At 40.3% G+C, this 26,843-nt stretch overlaps 1 protein-coding gene and 2 non-coding genes across 4 annotated transcripts; 2 read left to right on the top strand and 1 right to left on the bottom strand.

The window, feature by feature from the left end:
* Positions 1–140: 140 nt before the first annotated feature.
* Elk4 (ETS transcription factor ELK4) lies at positions 141–21,850 on the bottom strand. 2 transcript variants are annotated; one of them, XM_020177416.2, is made up of 5 exons: positions 21,631–21,850; positions 15,047–15,262; positions 13,033–13,905; positions 12,132–12,248; positions 141–8,698 (listed from the first exon to the last, which is right to left on the bottom strand). In XM_020177416.2, the coding sequence occupies exons 2-5, from the start codon at positions 15,251–15,253 to the stop codon at positions 8,600–8,602; spliced, it is 1,296 nt and encodes a 431-aa protein (XP_020033005.2). In that variant the 5' UTR covers positions 15,254–15,262; positions 21,631–21,850; the 3' UTR covers positions 141–8,599. The 2 variants fall into 2 exon arrangements, with proteins under 2 accessions (XP_020033005.2, XP_073904604.1); XM_074048503.1 differs by lacking the exon at positions 21,631–21,850 and adding an exon at positions 17,994–18,339.
* On the top strand, positions 19,946–20,007 carry LOC141414384 (U7 small nuclear RNA). Its single transcript, XR_012439424.1, has one exon. It is a non-coding gene; the product is annotated as a U7 small nuclear RNA (small nuclear RNA).
* Positions 21,851–25,464: 3,614 nt separating the features above from the next.
* On the top strand, positions 25,465–25,568 carry LOC141414552 (small nucleolar RNA U13). Its single transcript, XR_012439567.1, has one exon. It is a non-coding gene; the product is annotated as a small nucleolar RNA U13 (small nucleolar RNA).
* Positions 25,569–26,843: the final 1,275 nt, after the last annotated feature.

Genomic DNA, 26,843 nt, shown 5'->3' with positions numbered 1-26,843 from the left:
ATTTTCATGCAGATACATATCAAGTAGTTGAAGATTAGGTTTTAATGATAACTACAGGGAAAACATTAGCATGGATGAAAATAAAATACAGAGTCTACCTTAATGGATGTGAGAGAAAGGAAATAAATAATTCATAGTCATTTTGTTAAAAACCATTTATTTAAAAAAATACAATTGTCCATATCTAGTTGCACATATATCTATTAACATATCTGTATAATTCTGGACGTGTAAATTTGCTACAGTGCTTTCTTAAAGCCAGCTTGCATTATACAAAGTAAATTCCTGTCAGTTCTTCCACAAAATAGTTTTTAAAAAAATGTTCCTTTTTCTTAAATGATACCTATCACCATTATAGAATTTAGCAAAATTTTTGCATAAAACTTGGGAAGCAATAGAAATAATTCAGAGCAACCCCTTACAATGTCTGGAGATGCACCGAGTAGACTTCTTTTCTTTAAAAGCAGCATATTATAAAGCCCTCAAAGTGCTAGCATATCCCTTTCTTTACCTAACTAAACACTGAAGTTTCTTTGCTACAGAGAGACAGAATTCAAGATTCTAGCTACAACAGTACTCAGCAACCTGAAAACACATGCCTTTGTTCCTTAACAGTTAAGTGTGACTGCTTAGCTAGATGATACAACAATTTCTGTCCAGCAAAATCAACACTTAATGTGCATTTTAAGAATTGTTAGCAGTTACCATTTTAATTGCTTGTTTAGGAAAAAGGAAAAAAATTATTTTAATACGTTGAAGGTCTCTCTAATGTAAATTAAACTGAAATTAATTAAGACAAGTCATTAGTAATACCTCACCCATTATTCATTCTCTTGGGTGAATATGCAATTGTACAGTATCTAAATATCTATTTATACAAAGTGGTGGATACTGGGTATTATGAGATATAGCTTTCAAAAAAATAAGGGGAAAAATAAACAAAGCAGTAATAACTCTTCTCAGCTGAGCTGAGCACCCAGACAACTTCTTTTACCACATATTCCAAGCTAAGACATACATCAAAAGTAATACCTCTCTCCTGTGTTAACACTTACAGATACACTGCAGTAGTCCCTTGGCAGAATGCATGTTTTTTCCTAAATTACAGATTAGCTGCATGAAAATTAAATGAGTTTGCTACTTAACATTATTTAACTTTTAAGCGATATCCACACTTCACAGTGCATAAACTGCCAGTTTCACTGTTGTTAAAGCATAGTATTCGGGATTTAAAACAATCTAACCTATGGCTCCTTGACATTAATCATCCCTAGTTGTCTCTTAGGAAGGTCTTTTTAAAACATCTAGTTGGGCCCATGGAGATTTATTAGTTTGTTGTTCAAAGTGCAAAGTTAAGCTGGGTATGGTGGTAAACACATGCAGTCCCAGCTATTCAAGAGGCTGAGACAAGACAGGAAAGACTGCTTGAGCCCAGGAGTGCAAGGCTAGCCTGAGCAACACAGTGAAACCCAAGCTCAAAAAAAAAAAAAAAAAAAGAAAGAAAAGAAAAACAAAGTTACACAGTACTCTTTTTCTTTTTTTTTTAAAGACAATTTGGTTATTTGGTGAATGAAGGGCATAATTCTAAGACACCACTTTTAATCCAAAGCTAACCAGTAGCAAAATGAATGGACTGAGTTTCATATTTATCTTTCCTATCCACAAAGTAAATGAAACTGCTAGAAGGCAAAAGTGAGTGATTGTGATTCAGCGGTAGACCAAATAAATAGGTCACCAGTAATCAAAAGTTAACTGTATTAATTTATTTTCTATCTTTAATATATGCATTTTAGTTTATTTCACTAATACGGAACAAGGAAGTTCATAAAGTATGCTACTCTATCACGTACACAATGGACATAAGCAATGAATGTACATATAAAGACCACTGGTAATACTGCCCCCAAAAAACAATGAAATGTCTTAGAAGGGACAGTGTCCCCTACATAAGCAACAATGATTAAACAGGAAAAAAAATAAATTTGTATTGTACACTTTTCAAATTTAAGTGTAATCTATCAATTGCAAATCATCTTTTTAAACCATAAATTTCTACAAAGCATAGTATTAAAACTTGTAAATTATTTTTAAACATCCTCACCAAAAGAACATGCCTTACAGAGCCTAAAAGAATGGCTCAGTACATAACCCATTTAACTCTTCTCTAACACATTTTTGGGGGGTGGTACTGAGATTTGAACGCAGAGCTTTGTGCTTGCTAGGCAGGCACTCTACCACTTGAGTCACACCTCTAACCTTCCAAACACTCTTACATTTCCAAAAACATGAGAAATAAACCTCACTTCCCTGAACCTCAATATCCTGAAGTTGAATTAAACAAGAATAATCATTAAGTGCTTCCAGTTATTAAATATGAAACAGTGCTAATGACGGTGCCCAAGAAAGTGCCAGAGATCCAATACCAGTATATGGCACTGCCACCCTTGCAGATTTGAATGATTCTATTGTCTAAACTCTGGACCAGACACAGAGGACCCCAACTCTATCCTCACCCCACCCAGAAGATCCCAGGCCTGGAGCAGCACGGCTCACAATCCTTGGAAGGAATGAGAACCAGAGTGGGCCTTTGTGAGATGGGAAACAAGACAAAGCTGAGAAGATCATTCAGCCCCAGATACCCTCCTTTGCGGTTTCTGCTAATGCTACTTATGTACAATCTAAAGGGATAAATTAAGCCACAAAGCCAGAAATCCTCCACTATTTGATCCACCTATGGTCAAACCTCTGTATTTTAGAAATACTGCTTCTAGAATACACCTCTTCTCTGAAAAATTTATAACCCAACCTAATGAAGATTTTAGACAAAAATATATGAAGAATTTTAAGAAAGGACATCCTTATTTGCGCAATAATGCAGGAACATAAGAGAAAAGCTTAAGATGACTTTGTTTAGAGTATGTCACATGTAAGCGCTGTATTTCTAAAACACTGGCAAGCAACTAGTCTTTAAGGCCTATGAGTCTAGTAGTTAAAATTGAAATGAGCAAGGCATTCAGTAATTTCTAAAAAGTGGCAACTGCAAGTGCAACACATGTTATTTTAGTTTTAGTATAAAAAAATACACTAGGAGCCATCCTAATCTTGAGGATGAATAATGTATGTTCCCTCTGAAAAACAGATTTATACACACACACACACACACACACACACACACACACACACGCAGTCACTACATTAGTACACAAGCACACACACATAAGTACTCAGCCAATAAATCAGATGACTCAGAAATGTTCTAGTCTCCCAACTAAGTATTTCAAAAGTCTGAAACCTCATAAAATTTCCTGACAATTCCTCATGAATTTTTTTGTTAAAGGTTTCATTTAAAGTTATGGAGGCTTAGGGGTCTAGCTTAGTACTAGAGCAGTTGCCTAACTGTGTGAGGCCTTAGGTACGATCCCCAGCACAACAGCTTGAGTTTCCTGGTTTCTGAAAGATAAAAGCCAACAATTCTCCCCTTCCATCAATCACTCTGGCATTTCCATCTTTCACAATGGCTAAGTCCAAATGACAGCACCCTAGAAATGGCTTCTTTCTGGCAGGCTAGAGATATGTCAGACTTTGTTTCAGAAAAGTAGCTTGAAGAACCCCATGGCTTAGAGGAAGGAAGCACTTATAAGACACACTACCACTACCTCTCAGATCTTCTGTGTTTACAGATCAAAACATGAGTTTGATAAAGTAACAGGTTCCACCAAGTACAAGAAGTATAATCAAATGCCTTCTTTTCTTGCTTAATATACTACCTCCCACAAGACTTCTAGCCTCTGAAGATTAGAACTTCACCTTCAGTAAACAGAGTTCTGATGACATAAGAGGAATAACAGGGCACCTCCTTTCAGGCAATGCCAACATTGAAAATAAAAGATTTATTTGTTGATCCCAGACCTAGAAGGTAATTAACAAAATACTTTCCATAGAAACATTCTCTAAAGAAAAACAATTATGGTTGCCCTCCAGTTCATCTACATTACTGTGGATTAAACACTCAACTGCTCAATTCATTTTAAAAATAACATATCCTAAGGTACTCTCAGACAACAGACTACAGCATGTACAGTCTTTGTAACTTTCCTGTTGGTTTGGAAATTCATTCAGAGCCCCAGGTTTCTGGTCAGAGACTGCACTAGTCTCCACACTTATTTCCACACCTAAGAATATTCTACACTTCAACTTGACTCTATATTTCTGGCATAGGTAAATAAGACATATATATAGTAACTGAAATGATGAGTAGAACAGGCCAATCAAGTAAAGTATTCCTTTGCATGATGTAAAAAACAGAAAATAAAACAAACGAAAAAATTACTAACACAAGAAAGTGGAAGTTATTACGTATTTCAGCATAAAGCAACTTAAAGCAACTCTGAATTTGTTGGTAAAATAAAGGCCAAAAGAAATTTACAAGTAGACTATTAAATAAAAATTTTAAGTAAGAGTCATGCCTAATACAAAGCTAAAAGAGACAACAGGCTGTCAAATATAATGTGCAGAACCAAAATGGCATCAAAGCACAAGTATATGGAACTCAAAAACAAGAGGAGGTGATCCTACTACAGTATAAGAAGCTGATTTCATACTTAGCAACTGGTGCCTAGCTGTGCCCACATTCTATGGTTGGCGTCTACTCTACTCTCTTTTTGATGAGTTCCTCATAACACTCAACAGCATTATAGCATATAAAAATCCTGTTGTTAGTTGGATGTACACTGAACTGACTGAAGAGCAGAGCAAACATGCAATCAATGTCAACTCAGTCTTCTCCTACCAGACATGTAATATTGGGGATGGTCCACTTGGCCCTGATATCTGGGAGTCAAATTAATGTCTACAAGATCAACACCTCATCCTACTGACCTTGGAATTCATGGTCAGTGCCACGAGTCAACAGCAATCCAGATCCAGTGTAATGCTTGACTCACAGGAGACCCCTAGACCAGTGGAAATAATCAATAGGATAGATCAGACCCTCAAGAACTGTTGCTAGGAATTGAACCAGCCTTCAGTTCAATAACTAATTGACTGCCACACAACAGAAGAATAAAATCATTAACCACAACCCCAATTACTTCACAAGATTACCTACTTGGTACTATCACAAGATGTGCAAGACTATTGTCTCTGTTGTTTTATCAGTTTGGCAGCTAGAACAAATCACCCAGCAAACAAATCATCCTTAGCCTTAGGAACACTCTGGTGTGTGTCAGGTCCAATTAGACAACAATTAGGAAAGAAAAATAACAGTAATGTGCATGAAGCTCTGGAAAACATTTGGTAATGACCTGGCAACTTAGACAAGCCTCTCCTGGAAAATTCCAAGTCTCTTCTAAGACTTTGCCTCAGATCACAAAAAAAGTATAAATGTGTGTGTATACATATATATTCATACATATACATACATATATTTATTTGATATTAGACTGAGAAGTCATGTTTTGAGTCAGTGGATGCAGGAATAGTGTGTTTTGGGTGCATGAAACCATCTGTTGTGGTGCAGGAAGGACCTTTATTTTTTATTTTTTGGTACTGGGGATTGAACCCAGAGCCTTGCACATACTAGGTAAGTGTTCTACCACTTGAGCCATGATGTCTAGTAGAATATATAAATCTTCTAGGAATTTTCCAGTTTTAAAAAATATCCAGGGTTGGCAGAGTGGCTCAAGGTAGCACTACCTAGCCCTGAGATCAAAAAAAAAAAAAAAAAACCACCACCCTATATAGGACCATGGGCTTATTTATCCCATCATATTTTAAAAAAAAAAAAGCCTCTATTTTAACTGTCAAAATGTGGGGAAAAAAAACAAAACCTGTATTTTAACCTTAAGAAGCTACAGGCTGACCACCTTTAAGGGCCTCTAAATCCAATTATGTATATGGTTTTAAAAATTGATGGAAATTTCTACCTTTGTTTAAACACAGAGTACACCACAAAGAATATAACATCACAACAGCACTATGACAAACCATTTTAAAAAAGAATTACTGAAGTCAGACATGAGATTTTAACTTTGTATTTTTAAAAATCAACATGAGTAAGAAAAACTTATGTTATAGCTTATATGACAATCCACCACAGTGGGAGTAAATGCAGTGGCTTGCTGTCACTGGCTCTGAGTCACTGTGCATGTTCTCAGCACCAAGGTGGTGGCTCGAAATCAGCTATAAAGGAATAATGTACATGAAGGAAACAAGCAAATCCTACAAACAGAGCTTCCCCCACCTCAAATATATTTTCCAGCATGTGACTGAGTAGGTAGGGGCCAGAGCAGAGGAAAGGCTAAGATATCAAAGAGCTTCTCAGCACCCCAGGCAACCTGCTTGTCTCCCCTTTCCTTAGGCTACTGCTGCCCAGGGAAATTAACTGGTGATGGATACCAGCTGCAGCTACCAAACAGAAGTCTCTCCAGTGAATACTGATCTTAAGTCACCTTTTGATGCTAAGAATTCTACGGATATTTAAAAGAATATGAAGCTGAGACTTTCTCAGGAAGGAGGTAGTCTACAAACAGAAGTCTGACTTACACACTTGCTAAAGTTGTAAACTCTGACTTAAGCACACACACGTTCACATATACACAAGCAGGCACACACTTCTGGAAATTAATTGATCTCAAAAAGAAAAATGTCACCCATCTTCTAAGACCTCACATCTCTCCAAAGCTTCGGCCAGAGGCTATGAAAAGCCACAGGCTCACTAACACTGCTTCCTAAGAAGTTGCTCTGAGTTTTAATGGTGCACTTGGTTCCAAGGCACCTCTGTGCTGAGATAGTAAATTATCAGATATATTGTCTGTGAAAACAAACCAATGGCTTTTCTCCTTTAATCCAAAAAGATAAAATATCTTTGTGCTTTCAGAATTTAAAAACGTCTAGTGAACACCTAGTTAAGTCAACCATCAATATTTACTTACTATACAAAATGTTATCCTAATAAAACTATTCCAAAGTGCTGTTGAGGGGTTTAATTTTAACGAGGCAAGCAAACTAAGTAACTGAACATGGGAAGGAAATCCAGTATGCCCGTTCCCACCATATTGAATACTATCTTTCAACTCTTCTATTGCACATCTCAGGAACAGAACTTTTGGCTGATAACCACAAATGAACTAGTAACAGGTTCTCCAACACTGCACATCTAAAGGCCCTCAATGAGTATTCTTCTTTCCTATGAACTACATAGAAGACTTATAGAAACAGGAGCTTCTCAGCACTGTATAGAAATAAATTTAAAGTGAATTACTGTGCATCAGAAAGATGCTGGTTTATATCGGTGTCATTTTGAGCCCTCAAGTCCTTACTCCTTCATTCCACTTAGTTTGTGTGATTCAATTACAGGGTTAAAATACTAGTTTAATAAGCAGAGGTCAGGGCAGCATATAATTTAGTCCTAGACTTTGAAGCCAAATTTTTGAAAAGATTCCACTATGACATTGCTATCAATTTAGTTTGGGAGATCAATGTATCTGTCTGCTCCTGGCACTGATTAGCATATGGCAATATTTTATAAATGTGGTAATACCGAAATGAAGGTCGACATTTCTCACTACTAATATAAGCAATCTAATCCTTGTGTATGAGCACTGCCAAATGAAATCTGTTCTTCCTTAATTTAAAAAAAAATATTGAAAGAAATAAGCCCATCTTTATCTCACTACTGGCTGGAAGGCTTCACACTGCATTCCACTTTCCTAATTATATAACAGTCACAACTTCTAACAGCCTTAGATTTAAAAGAAAAGACGATAAATATGGAGCAGAAAATGGGGTACAATGAACAGGAAGGAGAAAGAGTCTTTCATCCTGGGTTATCTTCCAATTGAGAAAAGCCCTACATGTTGAGATGTGGTGCTCTATATTGTCACTAGATGTTCCAAAAATCACCCTAAGCCCCAGGTTTAGCAATCTTATGTTAAAATAGACTAACTCTGTGTCGTGTCCCAAGATCACACACATGGCTAAGAGACCTGCCTTGGATAAGCATAAACAAAATGCCTTTCTGTGGAGTTGCCTTCCCCTGTTAGAGATGAAGGGAACACAACAACACAGAATCTCCCCAATAGTACTGCTCCAATTTTACTTTGAGTGAAAAGCAATAGTTCTTTTCTCCCACTGCTTATGAACAACTCACTGTTGGTCATTCAACAGAGCATACTTAGTTCTAAAGATATGGCTACTTTCATTGAACTAGTACTTCTTTAAGTAACAGATTCTAAGCATAATTTTTTCCTGGCGAAAGGGTCCTGACAACCAGGAGGAATAACTTTGTTCTGAAACACTCTTGCAAAGTACAGCTGCTCAATCCCACAAGAATTCACCTTGGCACAAAGCTCAAAATGAAAAACAAAAATACAAAGACAAAGAAAAAAAGAGAGGGAAGTGGAATTTGGACTCCAATTAAGGCATTTTTACACACAGACCAACTATGTGTCAGGGAATCCTAAAAAGGTGTCTCAATGGGAAATGGCAAAAATTACAGTAATCTATCATCAGCACTGTAGAACTGTCGCTCACTTCAAATTCAATCATGCTGAGCGTCTGTTTCTTTGTTCCTCAGTTCTCCTACTCCACAGTGCGTAGATTATGTCTTCTGAAGGTCTGGGGAAAATGGGCCAGGAGTAGAAGGTCCATCCAGGCCAGACAGAGTGAACGGGCCATGACTATTCAGTACAGAAGGAAACTAAGAAAGAAAATAAGACACATTGTCATCCTATTATTCAATCCTGACTTTTACTTTCTACCTCTATTATAGTCCCTGAGATAGAACATGACAGACTCCCACAATGACTCACAGGAAAAACAGCAATAACTGTTTATCATGGAAGAATACAGTACCATAACAAAAACAAAAAAATTTTATTCTAAGATTAAATGTTAATTCTTTCCACTCTACCTCCATTGAGTGGAAACCAAGAACATTCACCTTTTATTATACCCTAAGGTATATACGTTTATGTTTAATCTCACAGGTATGTGTACTACAGAGTATTACTCAATTACAAAGCAAATCATGAACACTCAAAAATAGGTCCAGAAAGGTACAGAGAGCTTGAGGGTGGCTCATCCTACAAAATGATTCACCTTCACGTACTCTGACACCACATACATACAGAGTTCCCAGGCTGACGCTACACGAGCACTGATTTTGCTTAAAGATTTGGATCACTCTGACACTCAATTATCTGCTGAGGAGAGGCGAAGTAAAATGCAAAAACAAAATATGGAAATTTCAACACTTTTTCCATTTAACAATTCAGAAATTTTTTTTAAAAGGGGCTGGGAGATGGGAGTGTAGCTCAGTGGTGGAGCACATGCTTAGCATGTGAGAGATTCTGGATTTAATCCCTAGACCACCACCGGAGTTTTTAGATTTTTTGGTGCTAGGGATCAAACCCAGGGCTTCACGTATGCTAAGCATGTGCTTACCACTAAGCTATACCCTCAGTCCCTAAGATGTTTAATTCTCTTTTTCCTTATTTTATTTGTAAAAGAAAAAATGGTAAGTTAAATTACAAAATGTAGGAAAATCTCCCAGGAACAGACCCTCTGAATAAATGAACAAATCGACCATAACAAATCCTACAAGTTAAAAAGTCTAAACATTTGGAGCAAAATAAAGGTTAAACCCATTAGGAATGGCAAGTTTCTTCCTAACAGCTTGGTGAAGAGAATACAGTATTTTCTAAAACATACGTTTAAAATATTGAAATATATCAATTCTGAGTGAGGGGAAAATGGGAATATTTGCTATAACATTCTCAAGACTTCCCTCTATTAAAAAAAAATCTTTAATTAAAAGAGAGACCCTAAAAACAAATAAATTTAAGTTTAAAGAAAAAGAAGTGCAGAGCTCTCCCCCACACACAGTCATGTGTCCATTAATGATGTTTCAGTCAACCAGGGATCACATATCCAACAGTGGCTCAATAAGGTAATGAAGTTGAAAAATTGTTATCACCTAGTGACTCGTAGTCATCCTAACTCTTAGTACAATGCATTACTCAGGTGTAGTGTAGACAAACCTACCTGTACTAACATTTGTACAAAAGTACAGCACACACAATTACATACAATACCTAATGAGTATGTCACTAGTTTATATACTTACAAAACTATACTTTCAATCACTGTTTCAGAGTGTACTTCTACTTATAAAATAAAAAGTCAAAAGGCCAGGTACAGTGGTTCATGCCAGTTAATTCCAGGTACTTGGGAGACGGAGACTGGGAGGACCATGGTTTGAGGCCAGACCAAGCAAAGAGAGAGACCTCATTTCAACCAATAAAGCTGGGGGTTGTGGCACACACCTGTCATCTCAGCTACTTGAAAAGTATAAATAGGGAGGATTTCTGGCTTGGGCAAAAGCATTAGGCCTTATTCAAAAAATAACTAAAGCAAAAGTGGGGGTGTGGCTCAAGGGACAGAGTGCCTGCCTAGCACGTACAAGGCCCTGAGTTCAAGCCTAGAAATGCCAAAAAAGTTAAATAAAAAAATTGCTGGTCACTGGTGGTTCACATATGTGATCTTAGCTACTTGCAAGACGAGTATGAGGAGGATCACATCTGAAGCCAGTCTGGGCAAACAGTATGCGAGACCCCTTCTCCAAAATAACCACAGCAAAATGAACTGGAGATGTGGCCAGCAGGAAGCCCTGAGTTCAAACTCCAGTTCACAAAAAAAAAATTACCAAAGTTATGCTATTATGCCAGCAGCAGTTTCACTGTTTCTTGTCTTGTGTACCTTGTCTTTTAATTGAATCTTTTTCTCTTATGCTTCATCTACTTCTACCATACCCAGGTATGTAGTAGGCTATACCATCTAGGTTTATGTAAGTACACTGTGACAGTCATACAGTGACAAAAATCACCTATATGACTCCTTTCACAGAATGCATCCCCATAATTAAATAAAGCATGGCTGTGTCTATGTATGTTTTGCATATATATTTATGTAGATTGTCTATAACTTATGATGGTTCAATTCAATACAATGCAAAAGCCATAAGCATTCAGTAGAAATCATGCTTTGAATTTTAATATTTTTCATGGGCTAGCAATATGATACTCTCTTGCCATGCTAGGCAGGAACAGAGAGCAACAGCCTCCAGTTATCACTGCATCACAAGGGGAAATACTCTACAGCAGACTGCACTGCTAAGCAGTGATAAGTCAGTCAATTAGGTGAATTACATACATTTTTTACTTACTGTTATTTCCAGCTCACAATGCGTTCATCAGGATATAACCCCACTGAAAGTTGAGGAACATCTATTTTGTTTTTTGAGATAGAAATCTTACTATGTTACCCAGGCTGGCCCCAAACTCCTACACTCAGGTAGATCCTCCTGTCTCACCCTCCTGAATATATGAGACCACCGGTATGTACCACCACACCCAACTATATGCAAAAACATGTGTATTTTTTTAAAACCAGGATTTCACCAGGTGCTAGTGGCACAAGCCTATAATCCTAGCTACTCAGGAGACAGAGATCAGGAGGATCAAGGTTCGAAGCCAGCCTGGGCAAATAGTTCACGAGATCCTATCTTGAAAAAAAAACATTAAAAAATAGGACTGGTGGAGTGGCTCAGACCCTGAGTTCAAACCTCAGTACTGTAAAAAAAAAAAAAAACAAAAAAAAGAATAAAATAAATAATAAAACCAGGACTTCTAGAGTTTAAAATGACAAAAAAATTGGGTGAGCTCAAATCTACCTCCTTATGGAATTATTCTTGGTCAAAATCAAATGTACATAACAGTAGACAATGAAAAGCAAACTTTTGCTGTAAATATCTATCCAATCTGTTTGCTGGCTAAAAAATTAACACTTGGGGACTAAGGGCATGGTTGAAGTGGTGTAGCACTTGCCTAGCATGTGTGAACCCCTGGGTTCAGTCCCCAGTACCCCCCCCACACACACAGACACACACAAAAATTAAATAAATAAAAAGCATACTGGCAGTAAATTGACACTGTAAATTAAAAAATAATTATCTACTTAATATTTATTAAACAGAAGTTGTATAACTATTAAACTGAACAGTGGGACACTACCTTTTTGACTGTTTCTTCATTGAGCATTCCCCAATTATGAGAGACTCCTATGAAATTTACCTGGAAAAGTGTGTTAGCACCTTGAAGTCTGGCTGGACTCAGGGGAGCAACTGGGCTAAGAGTACTCCAAAAGTGGATACTGGAGAGCAAGGGGCTCGGAGTCAGCAAGATGGGTGTCTGCAATACACAAAAAGAATCACTAAGTGATTTACCAGGATTCCCTTTTGTCCTTACAATGGTATACAAAAGGCCAAATTGTATATAAATTTATGCACAAATCCAATCTGAGTATTTTGCTATTCTCCACTTCCAAGCTCTCTAAATCTGTAGTTTTATCATGATGAAAAGCTTTGAAATTATTTATAACCTAAGAAAGATAAAGGTCAAAATAAGTACCTTTTAACTCCATTTTTATAGGGTTGTTCCCAAAGAGAAAATCACGGATAATGGGTAACTGAGTCATCAACATAGTCCTTAATAATGAGGTAGTCTGGGAGTAATCTATTAAAACATTCTAGGAGATGAGCAAGTTAATAAGTACCAAATGTAACTAAGCGAACTTGCTACTCAACACCACACCCATCTTTTTTCTTAAGGCTCTCAGGACCTACTGGTTTGTCATTTCTTGTAAGATACTAAGTTTTACAAGGGAGAGGAAGAAGTGTGTGTGTTGGGGCAGACAGACACCTAGAGAGACAGAAACACTTTCTTTAGGAGGAAGTAAAAAACCCAAAATATTTATTTACTGTAGAAAAATGAATTTTTAAAGACAATACTCCAAATCTTTAATCTGCCAATCCTAACTGAGGTGAGGAACGGGGGTTACTTTCACTGTTACCTATAATCTTTCTAGGACAAACCTAAGTAACAGCACAAGAACTTGCAGATTTGTTCTAAAAGGTGAATAAATGTGAACACTTAATGTGAACACTAGTGGCACGAAAAAGAAGGAGCAAGCTACCTGTGAAAAAAGTGCTGGTGTAAGAGAAGCTGTAGGGAGAGATGGACTTAATATTCCCAGTGGGCTTGGGTCACTGCCTGTGATCACAAGCGTGGGGGCCAGTTCTAACCCTTTGGGTTTCTTGGATCTTGACGAATTATTTGTTTTGTCCTTTTCTGGCAAAGCAGAATTCTCATTTTTAGACTCCAGTGACAAGTTCTCTGGAAGTTCCATTGGCTGAGAAGCCACTGACTCAATGTCTGTGTCGATGTCTGCATTGGAACTCAGTGGTGGAGAAGGTGTCCTAGGAGGCTCCTTCAAAGAAAGGGGTATGGATGGAACAGGAGGTGTGGGGGTGAAAGTGGTAGCTACACTTGATGCAGGTGTTGGGGCTTCCAAGGAAGGTAGTTTTGGGGAAACTAATGTCTCCAATGCTTGGATAGTTTCTTCGGAAGATGGAGAAATACTTGGACCAGTTGAAATGGTGACAGCAACAGGTTCAAGGGGTGGCTTTTTGGAAGGTGTTGTTACAAATTTGATAACAGATGATGTTGGCTCCTGAGATTTTTTCTCTGCCAGTTTCTCAGCCGGATTTTCCATCTTTATAGATTTGAAAAGCTTCTTATTGGAGGTGTTCAAAGAGTTGAGAGTAAAAGAAGAATACAAGCCAGAGTGTATGTAGTCATTGCGGCTAGAGGTCTTGGCACCAGGCTGAAGTGGTTTCTCTTTCCCTCCATTCTCCACATCTTTGGAACTGCTGCTGACTTCACTGGGGTTTAAAGTTTCACAGTCTCCCTCAATCCTGCCCACTGTCATTGGATCCATTTTCAAAATCTCTGGATAAGAGACAAACTTGTACACAAACTTCTGACCATTCACTTTTTTAATGATATTCTGTAGGTAAAGAAAATAAGAATTCTTATACTTTCTTATAAAATTATGTCCTGTAGTTCATGAAAAAGATGACCTAACAAGGCTCTCTGTTTGAGAAGTAGACGCAGCTTGCTTAAAAGCTTTAAAATCATCTACATCTCTCCAGCTACACTAAACACAGTCCCTACTAGTATGGAGAAGTTAAGACAGGAAGAATCAAATGTTTTACTTGTAACCGAACTAATGCTACATAAAAACTGAGAGACTTTCTTTAACTGTTTGACCCTCTCAGCCACATTTGTGTCAGAGCTCACTAAACTGAAATCTCAAGTAATTCCAACAGTACAAGCCATAAGCATCCTGAGTAAGCAAAAAGGAATTCAGAACATTACACCTATAAGGTTCCCACTTCCCTCAGAAATTCTAGTCAATGCTTACCTCTTATCTCCACACAGGAAAGCTGATAAGATCAACTACTTAAAGGCAAAAGGAAGCAAGAGCTCAGCTTCTTATTCTAAATCTATCCTTTGCTGCTGCTTACTTTTCCTCAGTGACCAAGAATGTATTCAAAATAACAGGATATTAAATGAAAACATAATTTTTAACTAATAAATAAACTCTATTAATAGCTATTTTTAAGGCATTAATTTGTGTTTTCTTGTATTAAACTAAAACTAAAAATCAAGAAAAGGTAAAAAAAAACAAGCACACACAACTTTGAAAGTAAATTATGATACACATGGGAATATTCATTTATTTATCCTCAAGAACCTCAAAATTTCCTTTTCCATATTCCAATACTATACTTTTTTTAAAAAAATAATTTCAGGGGATGGAAGCATAGCAAAAGTGGTAGAGTGCCTGCCTAGCAAGTGTGAGGCCCCGAGTTCAAATTCCAGTACTGCCCAAGAAAAGGGGGAAAAAAACCCAAAAAACAAAAAAATGAATTCAGTCAGAAATAAAATATGTGCAACGAGAGTAGGTTATCGAGTAAGAGTTTGTAGAAACACAGCTGGAACATTTATACCTTGTATCCTAATTCCAAACAACAATAAATGGAACTAAAATAACCAAGACATGAGTATCCACGACCTCAAGAGAAATGAAGGAATCATTCTTGTCTTGAGGTTCTCCGTAGAGCATCAAGGTCAGGATGTGTTACCTTCACATAGTAGTATCTGAGGGCTCGGCTGAGTTTGTCATAATTCATGTTAGGCTTGTTCTTGCGAATGCCCCAGAGCCGAGCCACCTCTTCTGCCTGCAGAAGCTTGAATTCCCCATTGTTAGAGGTCCAACAGATCATGTGCTCATTCTGAGGCTCCTGGAGGAGCTGGAGGAGGAACTGCCACAGGGTGATGGCACTGTCCATAGCAATAGGCTGAAAGAATAGATATGTGGTAACATTAACCTCTTTAACAGTCAGGCGCTGGGGGAGGGGGGCAGGGGGGAGAAATGACCCAAATAATGTATGCACGTGAATAAAAAAATAATAATAATAATAAAATAGAAAAAAAAAAAAGGCAGGCGCTCTTTAAGTGCTCTAAGTGTACTAGTTCATTTCATACCCACAGCACTACTATAAGATAAGATACTACGGCATCACAACAAATTAATAAGAGCATTGAAAGCCCAGGCAATCTGGATCCAGAATCCAAACTCTTAAGCATGTCATGCTGCTTAATAAGTTTTAAGAAGAGCTGGGGATGTGGCTCAGAAAGGAATACTTGCCTAGCATGCATGAAGGCCTGGGTTTGATTCCCAGCATTGGGGAAAAAAAAAGCCAAAAGTATCAAACAGTAAGCAACTTTAAAGGAGGATAAAGCTAGTTCCACAAATTACTGGAGCAGAATAAAGCCTGTCAAATTAAGAGTTATCAGCTATTAAATTTAACTTAAAATCTGTCATATTCTCTCAGAAGACCACCATTCGGTATCTATCTAAATCAAGCCAGTTTATTTGCTAAGATAAGTGTCTCAGGGTGGCCTGGAGGCACAAATGGAGGAACTAATCTATTCTTGTTCCAACTGGAATTTCTCCTTCAAACAGCATCCATTATTTTAAGTGTAAGTTACATACAAATTTGCAGCACTGAGAATTCAACAAAATGTTCCCTCATTTAATTTACAAGTTCAGTTACAGTTCTGTTTACAGGGATTCCATCTGCACAATTACTCCTTTTATTTGAATATAAAGACATGAATTTAAGAAAAATCTTCCAGCATCTGAAATTTTTGGATCTCCCTGAAAGTTTCTCAATTTCAGCACCACTGACATTTGGGATCAGATAGTTCTTTGTTGAGTCACTGTCCTATGCACTGCAGTTTGTTTTAAGGGCATCCCTGGTCTCTCTACTCACTAGTTGTCAGTAGCACCCCCTGCCAGCTCAGACAATTAAAAATGTTCCCACATGTTCCCATACCAGCCCCCCCAGGTTGGTTGTCAAAACTGTCCCAGTTGATAACTATTAGCTTAGATAACGGAGCAGCAAGGAAGTACTCTCATAAAGGTATTTTCCTCATAGAACTTTAAAATGACTGGTCTATTAGGCAGAATTCTTTAGGATATGTACATATATATATATCCTAAGAAACCTAGGACTAAATTTCATACATAAAAAACAGAACCCCCCAAAAATCTTCCATTCTCTAGGAATGAAATCTCAGAAAGTCAGATTAGTCTGAAAAACAAATTAAATCAATTCCATTAAAGCACTGCAAAAACAAGTATAAAAACAATGTAAAACTGCTGTGTTGCAAATACCACTGAGTGAGAAAATAATCCCCAAAATGGGCAAAAACACTTTCAAATCATGTATTTCAAAAGGAACTTGTATGCAAAAATATATAAAGAACTCTCATGGGCTCGGGATGTAGCTCAGTGGCACAGTGCTTGCCTAACGTGCTCAAGGACCTGGGTTTGAGTCTCTGCACCACAAAATTTACACATAAAGAATTCTTACAATTTAATAATTTTTTTTCTTTCCTTTCTTTTTTGGTGGTACTGGGGTCTGAACTCAGGGCCTCACACTTGCTAGGCAGGTACTCTACCACTTGAGCCACTCCACCAGCACAAACTCTTGTAATAAAAGAAAAAAATTAAACCAGGTATGGTGGTACAAACTTGTAATCCCAGAACTGGAGCAGGAGGATCATGAGTTCAAGGACAACCTGGCTACATAGCAAACTGTTTAAATAATAATAATAAAAAAAGTCTGGCGTGGTGATGCACACCACCAAGCTACTCAGGAGGCAGAGGCAAGAGAATCTCCAGTTCAGAGCACAAGTTTGAGGCCAACCCAGGCAAAAAGGTATACCTTGTCTCAAAAGCAAAATAAAAACAAAAGGGCTGGGGGGTAGTAGCTAAGTAGTAGAGCACTTGCCTCGCTGTCTCAAGGTCCTGGGTTCAATACCCAGAACTCCAAAGATACATAGTCAAAAGGCACATGAAAAGATGGTCAAAATAATTATTGAGGAAATGAAAATCTAAACCATGTAAGAAACCACTTCATAATAACTAGGAACGCTTTCATTAAAAAAAAGAAAGACAGTAAGAAGCACTGGCAAACATGTGGAGGAAATGAAACCCTCATACATTGTTGGTATAAATGTAAAATGATGTGACCAGCAAAGTTTACCACGTAACCCAGCAATTCCACTCCTGGGTATATAACCAAGAGAAATGAAAATATTCTCCCTACAAATGTCCCTACAAAAACTTATACAGGAATGCTCTTAGCAGAATTATTCCTAATATCCAAGAACTAGAAACAATGTAAATGTCCTCCAACTGAAGAATGTATAAATAAACTAGTACATTCATACAATGGGGTATCATTCAGCCAAAAAGAGAAATAAGCACTGACACAATATGAACCTTGAAAACATCACGCAAGTGAAAGAAGTCAGCCACGAAGGAACATTTATATGCAATATCAAGAATGAACCAATCTATAGACAAAGAGGATAGATCAGTGGTTGCTGAAGGCTGAGGGTTGGAGGTGAAGGAAGGGAGAGGAATGGGGAGAAGAGGGACAGCTAATGAGTACAGCGCTTCTTTTTTTTTTTTATTTTGGGGGTGTGGAGAGACAGAGTATCAGTATGTAGCCTCACCTTGACAAGATTCTTCTGCCTCAGTCTCCCGAGTGCTGGAATTACAGGCATAGGACACCACACCCACCTCAGGGTTTGTTTTGTTTTGGGGCTGCTGAAAACATTTGAAATCTAGATTGTCATGACAATTGCACAACTCCATGATTATACTACAAGCCACTGAACTGTACACTCTAGGTAAGTAAATTTCATGGTATGTAAATTACATCTCAATAAAGACACTTTAAAGCAAACAAGCTAACACAACAAACATTACCAAAGTGAAGACCTGAGAAGACTAATTCTAACACATAACTCACAGAGGATGGGATCCTGGAGGATCTACTAGGAAAACACCTGGGTAGGTATCTATAGCTTCTCAGGCACATGAAATATCCTCCAATAATCTTCACATAGTGAGCACTCAGAAGCTGCCTGTATGTGATACTGACATCCAGAAGCAGAGCTGGAAAAACCATAAAGAGTAGAAAGGGGAGATGCCTCCCACAGTCAGAATTCATAGAGAAGCTGAGGCCCACGAATCCAAACCTCCTTCATCAGTCATGCACTCCTCTGCTCATCTTCCCTAGATGGACAAAAGCATTCACATCCCCAGTTGATCATATAGAAGTATAACATGTGAGATACTAAGGGTCCATAAATGAAGAGCTTCCCTATTACGAATGCCCACTAGAAATCAGTTCCTCATAGTCTCACTTACACTGGGTTTTTTGGGCTGGAGGTGTGGCTCAAATGCAAAGCCCTGAGTTCAAACCCCAGTACTGCCGAAAAAAACCAAAAAATAGCTGGGTTACAATGGTGGTTATTATACCCATTATGAATAGTGGGGGAGGGAGGACTCCCCTGTCATTTTTCTGAGTTTACCAGGCAGACTTCTTTCCGATAATGCCTATTCATGGCAAGTTGCTTTTTTACTACATAGTTTTCCCACTTAGGCAATTATTTGCTAGTCTAAACCTGTTAAAACTACTTCCTAGTAAATATGAGCTCAGCCAAAGAACTCAATTTCCACACTTCCAGACATCACCTTCATATGAAGAATGTTTATAGGGGGTGGGCATGGTGGCACACGCCTGTAATAATAGCACTCAAGATTCTGAGGCATGAGGATCATGATTTTGAGGCCAGCCTGGACTACATATTAAGACCCAAAGAAAGAAAGGAAGGAAGGGAGAGAGAGATAGAGAAAAAAAGAAACAGGGAGAAAGGAAGAAAAAGAGAGAAAGAAAGAAAAAAGAGAAAAAAGCAAGCAGAATGCTTATAGTACAGGCAGGAATATATATGTGTGTGAGAGACGATGATGAAGGGAAGAAAGGAGACAGGCAGAGAACAGGAATGCCTAAACCACTGCAAATGTGGTGCTTATAATTCCATTTGTTTTTGAAAAACTTTGAAACCCAAACACTGCAGTCTTAAACCTACCATATAAATGCTGTTTGAGCCCTCAGTTTATAATGGTTAAACTACACAGTTATAAGGACATTAGTGAGGTGCTAGCATCTCCATAATGAGCACAAAAGTGCCATCCTGGGGGAGGGAGAGGTTCCCAAAAATATGGGTGGCCCAAGGTGGTACAGAATTACCTTCTGCCTCCCCCTCGGTGACTAGTGGAGCTGCGTGTGTGGCGTCGCTGGAGTTTGGACAGAACCTAAGTCCTGTGGAAAATGCCAAAACCTCTAGCACATTACACTCTGTCCAGGACAGAAGGCTAACAAGAAGAAAAGAGAAAGGGCATTACAGTTTTGGACTGAAGTACTGGAGATAAAATTTTTGAGAAAAACAAAGATATAAAACAGACATCTTCAGTGGACACTTTTAAAACAAATATTTTATTAATTAAAAAAAATTTGGTAACTGGGGGCATGCTCAAGTAGTAGAGTGCCTGCCTTGCAAAAGTGAGGCCCTGAGTTCAAACCCCATTGCCACCAAAAACAAACAAAAAAATCAAATCAAAGTGTCACAGATCTTTCAGAATTTGTCCAACAGGTTTTCTGGCTTATGCTGGAAAACCCCCTTAAAAAACAAAAAGCCAAGCCAAACAAAAATCCCAAGTTTGAGGGCTGGGGGTGTACCTCCGTGGTAGCTTACTTGGCTAGCGTGCTATAGACCCCGAGTTTGATCCCTAGCACAACACAAGAAAAAAGAAAAAAGACGAAGACATGTTGAAATAACGGCTAAGGAAAGGAAGACTCTATTAAATAAGCCTCTTCCACCTTAAACATGTTTGTAATACACACAGTCCAGGTGCTGCGGTGACCCGTGGTCCAGCAATTTTTCAGAGACAGTAGCTCCCAAAAAATAAATACGTCTCTGAATTCTTCAGTGTGCTGCTTAAATAAAGCAAAACCAAATTATAAAATGCATCAAAACTAGTTTTGAATCAAAATAATCACTATCAAAAAATTACCAGTTGTGCCGGGTGCCGGTGGCTCATGCCTGTAATCCTAGCTACTCAGGAGGCTGAGATAAGGAGAATCAAGAGTCAGAGTTCAACCCCAGGACCGCAAAAAAAAAAAAAAAAAAAAAAAGTACTAGGTGTAGCTAACCACTACACAGGATTCTATACAAAGAGAACAGTGATGCTGAGGGCTGAATCCAGAGCTTTGCACAAGCACTCTACTACTGAGTACACCCCATCTCCAAATGTATAGTCAGATTACGCAAAAACTTGACAGCATTTCCTTAAGAATGTAACGGACTGACTTAACGCAGTTTTAATGCTTAAATAAAATCAAAGAGGAGAAGATTCGATCACACTACATGTTCACAGAAGACACCACCGCCAGACCCAGACACTAAAGCACCAAGTCTTCCACACCGGGCGGGCGTGGGGGAGGAGGGAATCTGCTCCATCAGTCAGAGAGACGGGCCGTTCCGATAGAGAATAAAGCTCCAGAACCTTTATTTAAATGTCCCCAAACTTCAAACAGCTATAGCTAAGGAAAACGCCAACTGTATGTATTTTGACTTCAGTCAGCAATACTCCTTCACTTTATTTCCTGCCAATCTGTCTGTGACTATTCCGCCTCCAAAAGATGTTTCCAATTGCTCTCGCTAGGATTGAAAAAGCCTGGCCCCAGCTGTACAGTGAGCGGAAAGTAAAGGGGGGGAGGCGCAGTGCTGGAGAGAAGTAGAAAAAAAAAATGTATGAAACTTGACACCGGATGAATGGCAGGCTGGGGGAAAGGAAGAAACACCCGCGGCCGTGCGCCCCGAGAGATCAAAGTCCGGGACGGGGAAGAGGCGCAAACTCACGGCCTTTGTGAGCACTCAAATTACTGTACTTTCATTTTCCAACTTCCTTCCTGTCGCTAGAGAGAGTCCAAACTGCTCCCCTCCTCCCCACCCAGGCAACGACAAAAAAAAATAACGCGGCCACCTTTCGCCCAAGGGACCACGCGCGACACGAGGAAGCAAGCGGCCCTGGGTGTGCGCTCCCGCATCCACCTGCGCGGGCCGCGGGCACAGGGCGGCCGGGGGCGGGTCCCCTGGGGAGCGCGCCGGAGCCCCGCCCGCCCCACGGCCGCGCGTGCACTTCCTGTTGTGCCGCAGCCCCTCCGCCCCCGCGCCCGCTCCCGATCCCCATCCGAGGGGCGGCGGCGCGAGACCCCCGACGGGGCGCGGGCAGGCCGCTCACCAGGCCGCGCGCGGGGTTTTCTCTCTCAGTCTCGGCCACAAACGCGGTGCGCTTCTACCCGCTGCCAACTGTTCCTCACGCTGGGAACTCGAGGACGGCGCGGCAGTCGCTGCGACCCCCGCGACGGGGCCAAAGAAGACGGCGGCAACCGCCGAGCCGAGCCCGCCGGGTGCCTGCAGCCGCCCGCATTTCCCGCCGCTGCACAGCTGCCGCGGCTCCTCGCGCCCCGCCCTCCGCCCCCGCACGCGGAGGCAGCGGCAGCGGCGCGGGTCGTCGAGCCGCTACCCGCCGGGCGCGCGCTCCGGACGTTCCTCTCTGTGGCTGGGCCTGTCTGCTGTTCAGCGGCCGCCGCCACTCTCAAACCCCCCGGTTGCGCCAGGGCCCCTCCCAGACGCCGTAGCCGTTGACGTCACTTCCGGGGACGGTCCTCTTGTGGGCGGAGCCAGCCGGCTAGCCCGGATTTGGGGGTCCTCGCTTACGGGTACGCACGTAGCAGGACGTTCCTGGAGCTCCCCACTTGCCGTTTCCACCTCCGTCCCTCACTTGCCAGTCGGAACTCACTGAACCAAGGCGGGGCCTCGGGCTCCCGGGAGTGTCCTGGGTTTTCCAAACTCCTCGGTCCCAGGGAAGAGGGCTGAGAACCTGCTAGATGCCATTTCTGTTGCTGAGCTCAAGTGTGGAGCTGCTCCTTCCGGTGCCACTTAACCATCCATGCGTGGACGGAGCAATGGGTGACGGTGGCACGACTGCTTTCTCATGCAACTGCCAGATCGCACTATGGCGCTCTGGCCCGGGCACTGACAAATGGCAACACATGGGGTTGGGAAAAGCTTGCCCTGGTGTTGGAGGTCGAGACCTGGAGTCCCGTCGCGGCTGCACCCCTCACTAGTTCAAGAACCTTTTTAACCTCTCCGAAACACAGGCTCGCCATCTATGAAATGGAATGAGTGAACCTAGTTTTCTGGAGTTGTAACGATTAAAGGAGATAAGGTGTATAAACCACCTAGCCGAATCCCAGGCTCCCCGGTTCTCGATAGAATTCTTAAGGAACCAGGTCACACTTGTTACAAGATGCTACTTGAACATACTAGCAGCAGAAGGGATGTGAAGTCACTAATAAGCTAGGACTGCTGAACAAAACCCTCAAGAGAGAGATTGCCTATTCTATGAATAGGAAGCTTAAGGCTAGTGTCTTGAGTTACTGGTTGTTCCTAGCCATTTGCTACCGGTGTGACCTGCAATGCGTTGCTTAACCTCTCTGAACTTCAGTTCACATACAATGAAGGCGATAATGTGCAGTATTACTGAGAATTACGTGGAATAAAAGACATGATTCACTTTAGTGTATTAATTGGCACGTAGTAGACACCCAATAAATGGTGATGTCATTTATTTTCGCCAGTCCTCTCCCCCACAACTGAATTCATGGTAAAAGTTCACTGAACTCCCTGAATGAAAGGTGATTCTATCATCCCTGCGTAGGTTCTTGGAAGAGAATCATTACTTCCTTTGCTTTCCAATCTCCATAATACAGAGTAATTACAATACACAGAGGTATCCATCCATATAAAACAACAAAAGATGTTAGCTTCTCAAAATTAATTCTGCCAAATTAACATGCCAAAACATGTTTTCAGTAAGAAATAAGTTTTAGGCCAGGTGTTGTGGTTCACAGCTGTAATCCCAGAACTTGGCAGGCTGAGCAGAACCATCGAGAATTTGAGGCTGGTCTGGGCTACACAGTGAGACCCTGCATCAAAACTTTTTTTAAATTTAAGGGCTTGAGATGTAGCTCAGTGGTAGAGCACTTCCTAATATGAGCAAGGCCCCCAGTTCAATCTCCAATACTGGAAAAAAGTCTGTGTGTGTGTGTTTAAAGGAACATGTAGGGGGCTGGGCATGGTGGCTCATATCTGTAATCCTAACCATGCAGAAGGCAGAGATGCAAAGGATCAAGATTTGAGGCTAGTTTGGGCAAAAAGTTCTCAAGACCCCATCTCAACCAATAAGCCAAGTATAGTGGTATGCACTTCTTATCCCAGCTATGCAAGAGGCATTGGTAGGAGAATTGCACTCCAAGGCAGCCCCCAGAGGAAAAAATCGAGACCCCATCTGAAAAATAAAAACAGTAAACAAAAATAAAGGACCGTGTGGTATCTGAAAAGCACTAGCAATCTTGATCTCTCACATAAATTTTTCCCTGCAACAACTTCCATCTTAGACACCAAAGTGAAAAATAAAAATTATTAGGCTTGGTCATTTAAAAATACACTCATTGGAAATATTCACTTATAGAGAAGTTTCCTTGCAGGCTCATACCTAGCCTGGGGAAGGGGTGTAGAGAGCTACAGACCTCCCTGTTGTGCTTAACTGACTGACAGTAAGCTTCTGGCTCAGCCTCCAGCCAGCAGCTGTGTCACAGCCTTTAGACAGGGCTTACAGTATTGTCAATTGGAATGTATTTTTGGAATAGAGCCTGTTTTGGGAGTTCTTAAATTAGTCACAGCAAGCCTGTCTGTTTTAAAATTGACTTTTTTTTTTTTAATGTAGTATATGACAGCAGAGTAACTAGAAGAAAAGTGAATTTCAAATTAGAGGACTGGGGGTTGGAGGAGCCCATCCTCTGTTTTTCCCTCTCGGGAGTCTATAAATACAGAATCTCCCCATGGTTCCTCACACAACAGATGGTTCTGTTTTTGCAAACCCCATGGTGATTACGCTGGTCAACCAAGAAGACTGCTGTTTTGATATCTTGTTTGGTCATTTCCCCACCAGATAAACAGATGCCTAATCTTCACCTTACCTGCTCAGGGCTATCCCAGATGAAACTTACAAATTAAAAAAAAAAAAAGTTGAAATATGTGTCAAAAGCCTGACCTTCCCTAGATTGCTTCTTAACTGTTACAGTTGGCCCAGCTCTGCTACCCCATGACCCTAGTTGAGTTACATTTCCTACCTTCTCTAGGCAAGTTCTTCCATCCCTTCTATTCACTGCCTCCTCATTACCCCTAGTTACCATCCCTTTTCCTAAAGAAATTTCTCCTGGATTCTGACTGACTGATCAAGCCTGGAGCCATCCAGTCACCTGCTGTGTCTTTCAGGCACTGTCTTACTGTTCATGACATAAAGACATATCCTTTGCTGGGTGTGGTGGCATGGGCCAGTGATCCCAGCTACATAGGAGGTGGAGATTAGGAGAATCATTGTCCCAGGTTGGACTGGGGAAAGAAAAAAAAAAATACCACCAGAGAGATGCTATCTGAAAAATGACCTAAAGCAAAAAGGGCTGGAGGTGTGACTCATATGATAGAGCACCTCTCTAGCTGGCACAATGCCCTCAGTTCAAATCCCAACACCGAGAAAAAAAAGAAATCTTTTAAATCAAAGGGAGTATCAACAAGCCTAGGTGAGGACAAGCGTGAAGCAAATTTCAGCATGACTAAGACACAAGAACAAGCATCTAGGACCTCCAGGTTCTGGCTTCTAGATCTCCCTAAACTTGAAGCTTGGTCCTTCTAAAAAAACCCTTTATCCTTTCAACACCTTTAAAAATAAAAGATTCATACCTTTCACTCCTTGTCTGTGAAGGACAGAGTAAAAGAAAAAAGAATCCTTTTTGGATCAGGCACCGGTGGCTCCCGCCTGTAATCCTAGCTACTCAGGAAGCAGGGATCAGGAGGATCAAGCTTCAAAGGCAGCTCAGGCAAATAGTTTGTACGACCCTATCTCGAAAATATCCAACACAAAACAGGGCTGGTAGAGTGATTCAAATGATAGCGTGCCTACCTTGCAAGTGTGAGGCCCTGAGTTCAAACCCCAGTACCACCAAAAAAAGTCATTTTGGGGTTTATAATCGTGATGATTGAGTGTTCACATCATTGCGTGACATGTGCCGCCCTCAAATCTTGTTATGGTGTTGGCACATTACCCATCTGACATGGAAAAGAAAAAAGGCAGCTTATCATATTATACTTTGAGCCCTTGTTAAATAATAAGACTCAGCGGGGATTCAGGTTCTGGAGAAACCCCATAAAAAAGCCCTTTAACCAAGGTACTTGTGGCCTCTAAACTATGAGATAAGTGCATGGTAACATCTTTCAGCCCTAGCTATAATCTCCACAGAAGACATTATTTTCCCAGAGAGGACATGACAGGACATGAGTTACTGCAGTTACCTGCCTGGAGCATCGCAACCAGCTACGGTGATTAATGGCCTGTCACAAACACAGCTCAGAAAATAACATCGGACACTTTGAATCTTTCGTCCCTACGCCCAATTTGCTTCTTTCCTTCCTCGGCTAATATTTTTAACCTAAAATAATTTTATTGGTCTTTGTTAAATCGCTTTCCTGGGCTTATAAAATCGATATGGAGTATATCCTAGAGACAGAGAACTTATTAGTCTTTAGAAAAAGTTCTTTAATTGATAAAAACTCATGAAAGCCACTTCTTGGGTGACTATGGAAGATTCTGGATCATCCATCCAACTCCTAGCAGGATGTATATTGTTCTGAATTCAAGCCAGAAAGGTTTGTTCCCTCCCCCTCCCTCATTTATCTTATAATCATTGACTGGACAATTTTTCATCTCCAACTAAAACTAATTCAGGAGCCACCAAGACACAATGCTATGCTATTACCACAGAAGAAACTGAAGGGGAATTGCTCTTTTTTCTAGGAATTCTCCATCTTAGACTGGCAACACTGACGCTCTCAGGAACCATCATTGCTCCCCATAAAGTCATCAGAGTTCTTTTATGCTTTCTGCCCATGGCATTTCACCTAAGGACCCAGAGGAGAGGCGAAAGGCAGAGGCAAGCTAACAAACGAAGGGACAAGAGAGGCTTTAAATAATTTAGTGTTTAGTTAGGGCAGGAAAACAGGGAATTGGGAAGAAGAAACAGTTCCTGGAAGAGGTAGAGGTTGAGACTTTGCTGCTAATTGAGAAATACAGAATGCCATCTCTTTTTCTTCTTACTTTCTAAATCCAGCAGCAAAACAAAATTAGTTCTGCTAGATATGCTTGAGAACTTGGCTTCTGACTTGTCTCAGCAATGTGACACAGCCACCAGCTTCCTCCTTCTGACTCTCAAAGGACAAACATTTGAATTCTGTTGAAGCTCATTCTGTAAAGTGGGAACATTTTTTTCCTTCCTTCTTTCAGCTCTCAGAAGATGCATGCAACCGGTTGACCTTTGAATCACATTCTAAATG

This window comes from Castor canadensis, chromosome 11, assembly GCF_047511655.1.
Source record: "Castor canadensis chromosome 11, mCasCan1.hap1v2, whole genome shotgun sequence".
Lineage (NCBI taxonomy): Eukaryota > Metazoa > Chordata > Mammalia > Rodentia > Castoridae > Castor > Castor canadensis.
Note: the sequence above shows the minus strand (reverse complement) of the source record. Positions and strands in the feature narration are given on the sequence as shown.